This window comes from Fusarium flagelliforme, assembly GCF_020744385.1.
Source record: "Fusarium flagelliforme strain FIESC 12 MPI-CAGE-AA-0113 chromosome Unknown B0J16scaffold_1, whole genome shotgun sequence".
Lineage (NCBI taxonomy): Eukaryota > Fungi > Ascomycota > Sordariomycetes > Hypocreales > Nectriaceae > Fusarium > Fusarium flagelliforme.
Genome location: NW_025763503.1, coordinates 2,972,694 through 2,986,347, shown reverse-complemented (window position 1 = coordinate 2,986,347; position 13,654 = coordinate 2,972,694). Strand labels below are relative to the sequence as shown.

Genomic DNA, 13,654 nt, shown 5'->3' with positions numbered 1-13,654 from the left:
TTAATTTCCTTCAGGCTCTTCTTGCATTCCTGGAGATGCTTGGTGTTTGATCTGGTTTAAGTTCCAGTCCTGTTAGTGAAGTAGCTTACCCTATTGTCATGTGAGCTTTTCAGTGTGAGATATTGGATCTCGCCCTCCAAAATATAAGAGAGTTCGCATTAATCGTTGTTAGCAACATGTAGAGGTTCAGGTGATAGGGCTACTTGAATGCCATTCCATGCTATAGCATTTTTGCATAGGAAACCAGTACAACTTCACCTCCATCTACTATTTAACCACACATATCGCATTGGATGATTTGTGTCGACACAAACCACTTTCGGATATATCGTTCATTTTGGCTGAGACTTGGTTTCAATCCAAAGATTTGATAGTCTAAAATGAGTTTGTGTCAATTTTCTTTACGCTTTATACACGAGAAATTTATTTCTTTGCGGTTGCCTACGACAGGCAGATCACCAGCATGAACAGCAGTAGCAAGAACTGTAAAATGCATCAAGTACCGCATTTTCTTTCCTCGTCTTGTTTCAATAGATTTTATGTAGTTCGGTGAACACTATAAATGTCATAGACAGTGCAGGTGGGCCAAAGCTGAACAGTTACTTCACCACTTAGGGGTAGATTGTGTAGACTGAACAGACGATATGCGTTACTCAGTGGAGGAAAACTCGACTGTATAACAATTAGAGAGATAGACAGACATGGAATAAGGTTAAGACATTCTCATTCTCTCGAAGCACATTTATCGGCTACTGAACTGGGCTGAGGATGCTTCTCAATCTATGCCCCTAGGTCTGGCAGACGTAAGTAAGTACCTGCCAACCACTTCACTAGCACGAAATCACGACGAGCAAATAAACAACGTATACTAGGTTTTGAAAAAGAAAATAAACGAGAAAATACTGATTTTTGATTGGATTTCCTTTCTTGATTTGTTGTTGCCTTAGAGAGAAGTGTCGAATGACCATTCCTCTGTAACAGATTTTGGCAGAGCTGATTGTGAACTCAAGTACCAAAGTCAGCCTCACGTAGGGATTCTTATCAGCTTGACAGTCTAGAATCTGGCTATTTAAGCGCACCTAGGGAAACACATGACCCGGGGGACGGGAGTTCCTGGGGTAGCTTTGCTCGGCTTGAGTGGCAGACCATCTGGGGAGAGTCTGGGGGACATGGGGTCTCATAAATCCCGAAATCTACCGGTATAACTCTTCACTAGCTCCAGAATGAGCTTCATTCGGGTGCTGAAAGAACTAGAGTCACCTATTACCGCTGGACCGGACACAACGTGGCAGTCAGGGACACTGAACCCAGCTCATCGCGTGGTGATCAGCTCCCATCTACCACTCCTCAACCATATTGACGTCCAAGTCTGGGGATATAAGATCTACAGTACTTGCAGGCACCAGATGTCTTCTGACACGTCTAACCACACACCCAAGCTCAAGTCAGAACGGAGCCGTGCCCGCCCCAGCTCAAATCGGTCCCCTAGTCGGGGATGAGGAGAAACACTTGCGGCCCCGGATGTGGGGTAGCCGCATATGCATACAGGCGTCTAAAGAGCCGTAGTTATTGTAATTCAGCGGGGTAAAAAGAGGCAAAAACTGGAGTCGCGGGTCCGTAGATGCCGCAATGTTTGAAGGGTGCGGATGAGCCTGGGCCATGTCTTACTTGTATTGGAGTTTATGGCAGGACAACTTGTGTCTTCGGATCTCCAACCTCAACAATTGCGGCTCTCGAGAGTTGAGTGGAGTATAAGATCTGTCATGTTGCTTTATCTGGACTGCCGTTGGGTCAGTTTTGCGGAGGTGATGAGGCTGATTTGTAAATGTAGAGTTGCCACTGGCTAAGAGCTTTGTTAGTAAGTTGAATATGACATATATACAGAAATAGCTTATCAGTTTCTCTGGTATGGGTTCAATGGTTAGCTGTAACCGTGTAAGTCAGATGGCGGTCATCTAAACCTAGGTACGTGATGCTGAGGTTGGCTAGGGTGCCAGAAAAATTAACCGCCAGTAACCTAAAAGACGAAATAATTTCGGCACTTTATGCCAGTTTAGATCAGCACTTAGGCTACTTTATTTTAGTATCCTAAGCCTTAGAAGATAAATTGTCTGCTGCCGAGGAGGATGACTAGCCTGCTCGTGGAGGTAGATGCCTTTACTCCAGCTTCTCCTTGGGTATCAAGAGCTGCGGAGCCTGTTTGGGATAGCAGATCATCATTAGGATCAACTAGCTATATGGAATCATGTGTCGACGCACTGATCTGGGAAAGACGAGACGAGATCTAGTGTTCGCTAATAGCCCAATCCCAAAATGAGGCACATCATGCCATGTGGTCAAGACTATACTGATTCGTCCAATGAAATCCCCCAGTAGGATACGCTTAACTTAGAGCCTTGAGCTTTGAGGTAAATGCCTGAGCGAGAGCCGAGAGTCTGGGGGAAAGTCTTGAAGTCCAGTGTCCAATGTGCAAGTCGCTTCGGAAGCGGGGTGTAAGTGTGGGTGGGGCCGTCCCCGCCTTTGCCGGCGTGACGGAGACGGAGACGCAGCGGAGCCGCAATTGCTTCCCAACCCAAAAGGTAAAGAGTAAGACAGGGTAAAGGCAAGTCTGCGGGTCCGCGACAAACAGTGCAGTACGAGGTTTAGAGTCAATGTGTTTAAGTTTCCAACGTCTCTTCGGTCATAGGGAACGTCACGGGGGGCGGGGGAGTTAGACCAGACTAGGGTGAACGGCTCTGCCCCAGGAAATTGGAGAGCCTTTCGAGACGCTGCCATTGGAAAAAGTAACGAAAGGCAATCTACAGATACCGCAACTAACCAGGATTGCTTGTGCGGGGTCAAGTTACTGCATGTCAATGGACTCGCTACCCTTTACGCCGAAGACCCTCAGTCTATTGGTCTCTCAGCAACCAGCACCAACAATACAACTCTTGTGGATGTGACTAGATAGAAAATTTCAGTTATTGATAAACCTGTGGAGTCGTAGAATATGCTTGAAGGATATACGATACAGGAAGGGAAAGTGTGATGTATGGTTCGGGTTGAGGGACCACATTGGATGGCACGGCAGATGTGAAGATCTCTATTGTCCCACTAGTGTAGTCTATTAGTCTATCACTGTAGCATTGACAGCACAGCCATCGGACAAACAAGATGGCCATGGGAAAGTAGAGATCCGTGTCGACAAGGTGGGGGTGTGAGTGACCCTGATGCTATCATGCGTACAGTACCACAGGCAACCCAAGTTAGATTAGAGCAGCTGCTAGAGGAACAAGGCCATCCAGGTACTGTATCTCGGGGTCGAAGCAGCGGAATCTCTCTCACCAAAAATCACTCTGTTTTTGACCCCTAGTGTATATACCGTGTTGTCTTCTCACAAGCGATGCGGCTGTGGCTTTTCTGGGGGTGGTCAAGATGCGGTTCCGAAATTCCGAAACCAACAAATAATCTTTGTTTGTATCGTATGTACCCCATGTTGGGAGTCGAATGATTTCCCCAGACCAAGCAAGGATTCTGCACCAGACAGCGCTTGGCTATGCGGGTTTGAGGTTGTAGACATATCGAGCTTCCCAGTTGAGATTTGACGTTACCCTAGGCAGTTTTGAATCCCCAACATGAACAGAAGGAATATGCACAAACCGTACGTCGAGAGCCATGCGCTCTTGATAGGATTGGTTGGTTGAGTTTGAAGGCTGCAGTATTCGGAGATGTTAAAGAGGTATGGGTCGATCAGTATAATTGGTGGGTGGTTGCGGTTCACTGTAGACCGTTGAATTTACAGGGTACGGTACAGTGGAGGTTAACTGTTACCCGCTTACTATCAAGTTAATCATCACTGAGTAAAAGGTTACGGTATACGAAATTCCCGACTACAGTACCTAGGTAAACGGCATTATTAGCAAATAGCACCGATTGTTTAGTCGTAGTTCAAGGATGAAACTGTCCAAGCTTGAGAGACTGATGTGCGGTTATTGTTTCATTGCGGCGCATTAGCTGCTGTTAGGCTGCATGACAGTACGCAGTCTGGCAGTTCATCATCCATTACCTACTAAGGTTACAGGGCAGATACTGTAGGCCAGTACAGGATAGGCAAGTAGTGCCTCGGGCCGTAGGGTTCTTCATGCATCACTGATAGATTGATTTGTCAGAGCTGTTGCAACCAATTCAGCTCTGTCTACGTAATGTACATCTCTTCAACAGAGACAAATATCTATGGATACAATACGCGGCTCTGCTATTCTGTTCCGCCAGGAGCTTTGACAATAGCTTGAGTCAAGCTATTCGCTGACGCATGAGTCGAGTAAAGCTTTGACACGTCTCGAAGGACCCTTTTCTCTCTTCAAAAGCTCTGACGATTTGCATCCATAAGGTATCCTCAATTTTTACTTACTGTTAGTTACTGTTAAGCTTGTGGAAGATCCCCCCCAATCATTGGCCATACTGTGGACCTGGCTGTGGGGTAGAGCTTGGAACAGGAAGTCTTTTGGTGGCGGTCCTGACCTTGTTCTTTGTACTGACTCTTTTGATTTGTAGATTTACCAGATCTTCTATCCACTTTGGCGGGTGGGATAAAGATTGCTGTGGAAGCAAAGGGTGGTCTACAACAGCGGGTCATGGAACAGGATTGGAAGCTAGATCCGTAATTGTAGAGCAAATGCAGTTTGGTTGTATCAAGATAGGACAAGTGGTTGGTAGGTACAGCAACCGTTTACGATAGGACGAACAGGGCTGTTAAAGAAGAGCTGCATTGCTTCTTCGGCATATAGTCGGTACCTAGGTAACAATCACTAAAAAATGTACAAGCAACCGCATTGAAATTGAACCCCTGCTCTTTGCCCCGCGGTTCGGTTCCCTTCAGTGACCTCTCTCTGTCTCGTAGGATCTTTGACGCGATCTGGGGTTGTGCCGGCTTAGAGGAGACCTTTTACCATTGAGCCGTTCCGAACCTAGGTACGGTATTGCATGTACTGTCTTATGATCCAACAACTGAATATCGACAGCAATTACGTGACTTTTCCACTACTAACCATACTAGAGGTAGACCTTGTCCACCGCCACCATGTAGTACAGTACTCTCCATCTCGGCGCTCCATTGTTTCTTCGGGACGCCGTCCGCCCGCTCTTCTTGCAGCTCTCAGCGGTTGTCCGTGCAATCCAAATGGATACCGCTTATCCACATGGTTCGGCTTCGGTCTGGTCCCCTAAGTTAGAATACGTACCCTCTCTGTACCTTGCTTGAGACGTGTGAGGCGAGGCTGTTGCGGGGAAAGTTGGCGTCACTAAAACTTCCACCCCCTCCCCCTCCTCCACCGAGGCACATCACACCCCGATTTGTATCAGACCCCCCTTCACTTCACTCTCAAGCTCTCTTTTCCATTCTCCCACCTCTGCAGAATTCTGAAAAACCCCGCGCCAGTTCTCAAGAATAAATACTCCTGCTTCCCGTCTACAACTATCCTTTCTCTCTTCCAGATCATCTCTCTCATCCACAACTCTCCTCTTCTCTTTTTATAACCTCTTCGCTTTAAGATACCCAATACCCTTTCTCTCCCTACCATATAAACATATTATACACAATGGCTCTCACCGTCGAGTTGTCCACTCCCGTTACTGGTACCTACCAGCAGCCCATTGGCCTGTAAGTTACCTTGATATACATGACCAGTCCGTTCAATACACTAACAGTCTCCAGCTTCATCGGCGGCAAGTGGGTTGAGGGTGTCGACAAGGGAAAGTTCGAGGTTATCAACCCCTCCACCGAGGAGGTCATCACCTCCGTCTGCGAGGGTACCGAGAAGGATATCGACCTGGCTGTCACCGCTGCCCGCAAGGCTTTCGAGGGCGAGTGGAGAACCACTCCTCCCCAAACCCGAGGCAACCTCCTCCTCAAGCTCGCCGATCTCGCTGAGAAGAACCTCGACCTTCTCGCCGCTGTTGAGTCTCTCGACAACGGAAAGTCCATCACCAACGCCCGTGGTGATGTCGGTGCCGTCGTTGGCTGCCTCCGATACTACGGTGGTTGGGCCGACAAGATCGAGGGAAAGACCATTGATATTGCTCCCGAGATGTTCCACTACACCCGATCCGAGCCTGTAAGTCACCATGTATTCCAATTGAATAAAATACAATACTAACATGTCATAGATCGGTGTCTGCGGTCAGATTATCCCCTGGAACTTCCCCCTTCTCATGCTGGCATGGAAGATTGGACCTGCTTTGGCCACCGGTAACACTGTCGTCATGAAGACTGCTGAGCAGACTCCTCTCTCCGCTCTCGTCTTCACTCAGTTCGTCGAGCAGGCTGGTTTCCCCGCTGGTGTCTTCAACCTTGTTTCTGGTTACGGCAAGACTGCCGGTGCCGCTCTCTCTTCTCACATGGACGTTGACAAGATCGCCTTCACTGGTTCCACCGTCATCGGCCGACAGATCATGAAGGCTGCTGCCTCTTCCAACCTCAAGAAGGTCACCCTCGAGCTTGGTGGCAAGTCCCCCAACATTGTCTTCGAGGACGCCGACATCGAGGAGGCCATCAACTGGGTCAACTTCGGTATCTACTACAACCACGGCCAGTGCTGCTGTGCTGGTACTCGTATCTTCGTCCAGGAGTCCATCTACGACAAGTTCCTCGCTGCCTTCAAGAAGCGAGCTGAGGAGAACAAGGTTGGCGACCCCTTCAACGAGGAGACCTTCCAGGGTCCCCAGGTCTCTCAGCTCCAGTACGACCGTATCATGGGCTACATCAAGGCCGGTAAGGACGAGGGTGCCACCGTCGAGATCGGTGGTGAGCGCCTGGGTGACAAGGGTTACTTCATCAAGCCCACTATCTTCTCCAACGTCCGCGCCGACATGAAGATCATGCAGGAGGAGATCTTCGGCCCTGTCTGCGCTATTTCCAAGTTCAAGGACGAGGCTGAGGTCATTGACCTTGCCCACGATACCGCTTACGGTCTTGCTGCCGCCGTCCACACCAAGAACCTCAACACTGCCATCCGCGTTTCCAACGCTTTGAAGGCCGGAACTGTTTGGGTGAACTGCTACAACATGCTGCACCACCAGCTCCCCTTCGGAGGTTACAAAGAGAGTGGCATTGGTCGAGAACTCGGCGAGGCAGCCCTCGCCAACTACACACAGAACAAGTCTGTTGCCATCAAGCTGTACTAAGATTGCGAAGCGAATTGAGGACTTATGGAAGAAATATGGGCGGCGTTGTAACTGCATGATCAATTTGTACATGATTCCACTTTAGTTTTACGTATTCGACGAAGAAATGTTAAAGATATTGTCAAAAACTCCTCGATCGTGATATGTGAGCTTGGTGTTTTGAAGACTTGCCCGATTAGGAAACTGTCGCATTCGGAAGCCGACCACGCTGCGACAACGACGACCGTTTATTCTACACGACCAAAAAAAGAGTAATTGCCATTTGAATTGATTTATTTTACTGTTATTAATTTGATGTTGGTTTGGTGAGGCGTCGTGTTGAGTTGTCGCATGCCCGGGATGCAATGTCGCGCAGACGAACGGATGACATTGACCCGACCCCCACTCGGTGTAACTACCACCGAGATCTGGCTTCACTCAATTCAACCGACACCAGCTGCAGCCTTTGGGCTTCAGTGAAAACTAATAGCCTGATTAGGCCCAAGTGTAACATGCGACGCTTTACTGACGTGCATCGGGAAATGCAGCGAGCCGAGACTAGATAACAAACAGCACGTTGCAGTAACTCTTATAGGACATCCAAGTACTAGGTATACAAACTTGGGAGTCTGCAACTGTGAGGACGACGATGGTGGCCATTTGGCGCAACCGCCAGCACGAGGGGGCAGAGCGGATCGTCGAGAGGCACGCAACCACCCGTACGCTCGGGGTGGTCGTAACCAGCGGCCTCTCCTATCCTACCAAACCATTCGGGACACTATGAACTACGTTGCTCATCGACAAGGAAATACAGTTATTAGGGATAAAGAAAGTCTCACACTTGCGGAACTAAACAGCCTCTCGTCTATCTCCAGTCCCTCTTAACTCTTGTGAACACACCTGCTACAATCTACGACTTTGAACGGTCCCTAGCGAATGTTTTTGATGGATGGAACTCTGGCACTCCTATTGAAGCAGCAGCGTCAATTCAATCATACTCGCATTCAAGTTGGGGTCCTCTCAGAGGAACACCCTCTGAGTGCCCAGCAACTCAAAAACGGGCACAATGAGCAGAAGAGGGAGCAGTAAGCAGGCAGGGCAGGCTAGCCTATCCGCGTGCAGGGTGTCAGAGGAATTGACCGCCAAGACCATAAGAGACGAAATAATCTGGTCACTTTATGCTTGCTTAGAGTAGCTTTTAGGCTACTTTATTTAAAGTAGCCTAAGCCTTAGGTGATAATTCTTCTTCTGTCACCTACCTGCACTGTCAACCACCAAGTTTTCAGAAACATTGAACACCAGGCGAAGAGTTGATTGGATGCCTGCCTGATCCCGACCGTGAAAATTTGCAAAACTAAGGTTGTGTGTTCATGGCGGTGGCCGGAGGAGTTTCACGGGGAAAGAGTTCTCCAAACCCTTCACTGCATTTCTATTCATCAACGGTATACCCATCGTCACTCCTACACGTACAGAAGCGCAGCATTCTATTTAGGTTGAGAACGGCACACTCAACGGTGGCTGTGAACCTTCGTTTTCCTGAGAACGACCACAGCACGTTGCATCTCTCGTGCTATGCTCATGGTATTGGCATTGATTCCAAGCGGCTCGCTCACTTGACAGTATTCGTCAAAGATGTCATCCAAGCGTCGGCGAACGAGCACCCAAATCCCGAAACCTCCCTCGCGGAATATTGTGCCGAGGCCAAGACTTTTGGCGATATCCCTACTGTTCTTTCAGTTACGACCAAGGCTGCCTTTCTCCGCATCGCTCAAGGCACGTCTCACATGCTGATTGACATTTCGCGTGGCGAACGACCTCTATCGCAGCTCAAACTTCTTCAGGAGAATGTTTATCCTACTGGAAGTTCCACTGAAGAAAGCAGTTTGGAAATCACACTCCTACTGTCACCGGAACAGCATGATTATGCTGTGCGATTTGCCAAGATCATCAACGATCGCAAGGAGAAAGAGATTCAGTCAGATCCTCTTGCACCCTTCTTCCTCCATGCACCTGATGCCAGAACGCTTACTATTGGCCAAGCCCCAACACCTGGTTCTGAGGGCTTCCCCACGAACGTTGCTGGATATCAGTTTACGCATTTCGCCAATGCTGATCAACACCTCCTCCACAACATTGCAAGTTTGATATGGGAACAGGCCATTCAAGAGCGGAAGATCGTTGGCCTTGCTGAATAGGTGTTCCGAGCCGTCGTCGTTCGAACTTTACATGTGAACAAAGACATGCTCGTGGTCAATGTCGGGGGACGAGAAGACTTGTATCCACAGAGTGGTGATCCTTGCCAAGTCTCTATTAAAGGTACCATCCTGCCGAAGTCGAGCGATGAGCACGACATCGCTGCTTCGGCCGTCTACAAGGCTCTCAAAGACGCCGAGCCACAATACGACCGACTTGTATACTTCAACAAGAACTGCGAATACCTGGCCCGACCTCTGTCGGAACGAGGCGGAGAAGAACTCAACAGATGGCGCCGGCTACAAGACACGCATTATGGCAGCCTATGCCGAGAAATCACATCTATTCTCTCAGGCAGTCGATTCCAGTCCTGATGCCGGTTCTGATAACGCATCTGACCACACGTTCCGAGGTCATTGTGTCGACTGCATCGACCTGGGGATCCCTCGTGGTACCGGACCATGATCATCACTCATCCAAAGATTGAGGGTGCACCTGCCCCAAAGGTCGGTCTGCCATACACCACTCTCAGGAACGAGGAGACCATTGCTCAGTATGTCGAACGAGTTGACGAACATGAGCTTGTCGAGGTTACAATCAAGATGGCAATCTCCCAAAAGACCATAAAGGCACAATCCTTTGCCTTGAACGCGGTCGGAGATATTTTGAGGATAGGATCTCAAAGCTCCCAAAACTCTGCTCCCCCGTCCCAATCCCGACAAGTTCCTGTGACTTCTCGAATGACGATCATCCCTTCGTCAATGCCAGAAACAATATCACTCTTCCTATTGGATTGCGGCTATGCTAGACAACCTTCGGAGTAGCTTCATTCTATGTGTCTCATCGACGACATATATACCATCGGCCTGCCATTTTATGAAGCATGGGATTGCAACGCTCCTGGAAACAAGACGACTCTATGGGGGCCCAGTTGGCTATTCCCAGAGACATTGGAAATTCTGGCACTTGGCGTGAATGAGTCGAGTGGTCCGCGGTTCGTTGCAAACAAGAACCGCCTTTGCGTTGGAACCACTCGCCACGTTGGAGCCTTGTTTGTGGTCGGTGATGTCAATACTGTCCCTGAGGTTATGACCGTGGTTAACAAGAAGAAACCCTCCCTCCAGAAGAGCGATGACATGGAGTCTGAAAGTGTCAAGGCCGACATTTTCTGGATGATGTTCCGCCAAGCCAAAGCGTGTGGCAAGCCTGGGGTGGTTTGATTCAAACGCTGGGGGTTCGACGCTCCTGGTATGGAGTCTCAACTACAGTGTCTCAATCGTAAAGGCGATCCCGAATCACGAAAATCTGTAAGGAAAGGAATATAGGAGATGAAAGAATTTGAATATTTTATGTCAGCTTAGACTAGTATTTAGGCTATACTTTTCTTAGGTGTCCTGAAGATTAGACAACAATTTCTTCAGCTTTTACTCAGCCTGAGCAAATCTTCCAATCGCACCTAGTCTAGGCCAGACGAAGCTCACCGAATCTTTGCTTGATATCCTCCAATAGCCAGTGGATCGGAGTAACATAAGTAATATCGTGGGTCTCATTCTGACCTTCCAAGCCACTCGTAATCATGCCTCAAATCCAACCGCGTAAGTTAAAGACGCACGCTTCTTGTAAGCTTCTCGTTTCTGTTTGCAACACGCGATCGAGTTCTTCCTCAGTAACTTCAAGGTAGACTTCTCTAATGTAAGATTTAAGTGTAACGAAAGACTGCAGACCTAGCATAATTCAGGAGCCTACAGTAAACTTAATTAGTATATAATTAAAGGTCTTATCTCTTTAGAAAAATTATTTTATTATTATAGCTTAGCTATAGGCAACGCTAAGGCTACTAGGTGCAATCTTTATTATATATATTAAGTTTTACCTAGGTCTTATACTTATTACTGTATAAAGTATAGATAAACTTAAAGTCTTATTTTACGTTAACATTGCAGGTCATGGAATGGGCGTCTCTTAGCTAGAGTCACCCTTTGCATAAAACGCAGGCTCTTGCGTCTTTTTGTCCTAGCTGATCACGCACCATTCCGAGCTCATATAGTCCTTGCCATCAGGAGTAGTATGTATGGTGTAAAACTGACTTGATGCCGTTGGAATTTCCAAGACGATAGTTCGTTTCGTTCCCATACTTGACTAGAAACTCGGTATTCTCAAGCTCTCCTCCAGGAATGGTATTTGGACCAATGGTGATAGTAGGTGCTTTCAATTTTAGGTAGTGGATTTCAACCATGCCCAATTTGACCGAAGCTCACTGGTCACTGGAAGTGTGTTTGTCAGAAACTCGAGGGGTAATCTCTGGGCGAGAGTGGTGTTTCTATGTATTTAGAAAACGGGAAAGTGAAGTTGTGTTGCATGTCAGTAGATGGCATAGTACCAAATCCAGAGGTCTGGTTGTAGGAAGGTTAACTGGGCTGTTCCGCTGTTATTGATTCTGAATTCAATGCGTAACTGATGAGCGCAGCTTCCTTTACCTCCCCCTTAACGCCCAAAAGTCCGTACGTACGGAGGATCTTCTGACATCTCAGTATTGTAGCAAGTACATTGCTGAAATCGGTGGAATCCTTCTTGACTGAGATGAGCATCATTAGGCAAAGCTGCTACACAGAAGATGGTGACAAAAACGAAGTGGTTGGAGGCACCTTCCAGCTTTGCCTCTATATTGTGATCCCATGCAGCATTCCATGCGCCTCAGGCGCGTGGGTTGGCAATTGTTTGAGCAAATCAGTCATACAGACTAAATGTGTAGAAACATCGAGCGAAACGAGCAGTCCCTCCGGCGAGGAGGCCCCCGGAGGTGATGTATGTGTGTGGAGCGCCGTAGGCAAAGCTCCATGCAATGGCCCCCCGGGGAGGGAATAATCAAATCCCCTTCATGAAGATCGAAGAATACACAAACAAAGAGTCAAAAGGCAAAAGCATATCAAGTGAAGATAACATATGCTATTGCTGTTGCTGTTGCTGATTCAATTGATATAAAAAGGGAAAGTGGAAGGTTGACTAAAACACTAAAAAAAATCATTGTGATAGTGAAATGCAGATTATGAAAAACCTCACACACATACATATACAAACAAACACCACACGCACAAGCACACACAGAGCAGAACCAAGCAAAAGGCAGGAAAGCACTCAAAGCATCACAAAACACCAAGTAAGTCCTTTATAATCGTAAATTGCACATCGTAAAGAACCTCACTTTTATGTATCAAGTTGCGCAAACACGCGCTTACATGCTGACTTACTTACAACAACACCAGAATCGCTAAAGCTATATAACCTACGGTAACGGAATCAATCTTCGAGCAACGAATGTAATGTACAAAGCTTTTGTAATAGTCTAACGGTCTGGTGGCTCCTGCCTGTCTTACGGTTACGAGGGGTAGCGTCCCTTGCTTCGAAAGATTCACCGCTCAACTTTGGATCTCCGGGTCCGTGGCCTCTCTGTCTCTTCGGGGATAACCCTCTCTCTCCTCCTCCTTCTCTCTCTCTCTCTCTGTGTTCTTCTGCTTATGCTTTCCCGGTAACGATCCTCACTTAGAATAAGTACAGTAACCTGAGCGCAAGCGTACATAAACCCTGGCTATCGAGGGGGGGATAGAGACTTCTTTATTTGACTTAATCACGCCAAGGACCAGAATCACGACGTATCCTTCCCGACCCTGGAAGAAGTCTGTAGTGTTGTGGGATATTTGCAATATCTGGCATGTCCTTAGCCTTAGCCTTGCGAATAGACTTGAGACATTCCAGGTTACCACGGCAAGGTATGATGAATGCCTTATCACACTGTCCTTGATTGAATAGTGACATGGCCTCGTTGGTACCGTACTCATTAGGGTAATGGAAGAAGATAGCGTAAAGCTTGCCTTCGGGAGGGGCTAATTTTGCCGGAGGATCAAGGACTACGGGAAGTGTGTTTCTTAGTGACTCGAGGGGAATTGTGAAATTGGATGCATTGAGTTCAATGATGGCTCAATCTCTGATATGCGGTACTCGCCCTTGGTGCTTACAACATCCGGGTAATCTCTAGGTGAGAGCGGTGTTCTTATGAATTTCTGAAAGAACAGGAAGAAGTTGTAATACGCCAGGGAATGGCTCAGGAGCAAACCCGTGGGGTTGGTCAGGGGAAGGTCAACTGGGCTATTCCGCTGTTATTGATTCTGAATTCAGTCTTAGTCTTGATGGTCAACACGCTTGATGGATGTATACCCAGCAATTAGGCCAGAAAGAGATTAACGAACTTGGAGAATACACTACCTTTGCAAGTGGCGATAAGGAGGGAGACTACCCATCTGGCAATGCTTCCACCATCATTGGT

At 47.8% G+C, this 13,654-nt stretch overlaps 4 protein-coding genes across 4 annotated transcripts; all 4 read left to right on the top strand.

The window, feature by feature from the left end:
• The first annotated feature begins 5,402 nt into the window (after positions 1–5,402).
• Positions 5,403–7,290, top strand: B0J16DRAFT_359686 (aldehyde dehydrogenase domain-containing protein). Its single transcript, XM_046129662.1, has 3 exons — positions 5,403–5,638; positions 5,693–6,092; positions 6,145–7,290. Exons 1-3 carry the CDS (start codon positions 5,577–5,579, stop codon positions 7,159–7,161), a joined length of 1,479 nt encoding a protein of 492 aa, XP_045988932.1. The 5' UTR covers positions 5,403–5,576; the 3' UTR covers positions 7,162–7,290.
• Positions 7,291–8,414: 1,124 nt separating this feature from the next.
• On the top strand, positions 8,415–9,335 carry B0J16DRAFT_391077 (uncharacterized protein; the record flags this gene model as incomplete). Its single annotated transcript, XM_046131917.1, has 1 exon — positions 8,415–9,335. Exon 1 carries the CDS (start codon positions 8,511–8,513, stop codon positions 9,333–9,335), a length of 825 nt encoding a protein of 274 aa, XP_045988931.1. The 5' UTR covers positions 8,415–8,510.
• A 45-nt stretch (positions 9,336–9,380) lies between these two features.
• B0J16DRAFT_377746 (uncharacterized protein) lies at positions 9,381–9,707 on the top strand (the record flags this gene model as incomplete). Its single annotated transcript, XM_046130867.1, has 1 exon — positions 9,381–9,707. One exon carries the CDS (start codon positions 9,381–9,383, stop codon positions 9,705–9,707), a length of 327 nt encoding a protein of 108 aa, XP_045988930.1.
• An 87-nt stretch (positions 9,708–9,794) lies between these two features.
• On the top strand, positions 9,795–10,738 carry B0J16DRAFT_408931 (uncharacterized protein; the record flags this gene model as incomplete). Its single annotated transcript, XM_046133061.1, has 2 exons — positions 9,795–10,061; positions 10,158–10,738. 2 exons carry the CDS (start codon positions 9,795–9,797, stop codon positions 10,551–10,553), a joined length of 663 nt encoding a protein of 220 aa, XP_045988929.1. The 3' UTR covers positions 10,554–10,738.
• Between the last annotated feature and the right edge of the window lie 2,916 nt (positions 10,739–13,654).

What these genes read in the sequence shown, in the direction of transcription:
- B0J16DRAFT_359686 (XM_046129662.1), top strand. Translation starts at nt 5,577, where the DNA reads ATGGCTCTCACCGTCGAGTTGTCCACTCCCGTTACTGGTACCTACCAG. An exon ending in TACCAGCAGCCCATTGGCCT is followed by an intron (nt 5,639 to 5,692) that starts GTAAGTTACCTT and finishes AACAGTCTCCAG; the next exon opens with CTTCATCGGCGGCAAGTGGG. An exon ending in ACTACACCCGATCCGAGCCT is followed by an intron (nt 6,093 to 6,144) that starts GTAAGTCACCAT and finishes AACATGTCATAG; the next exon opens with ATCGGTGTCTGCGGTCAGAT.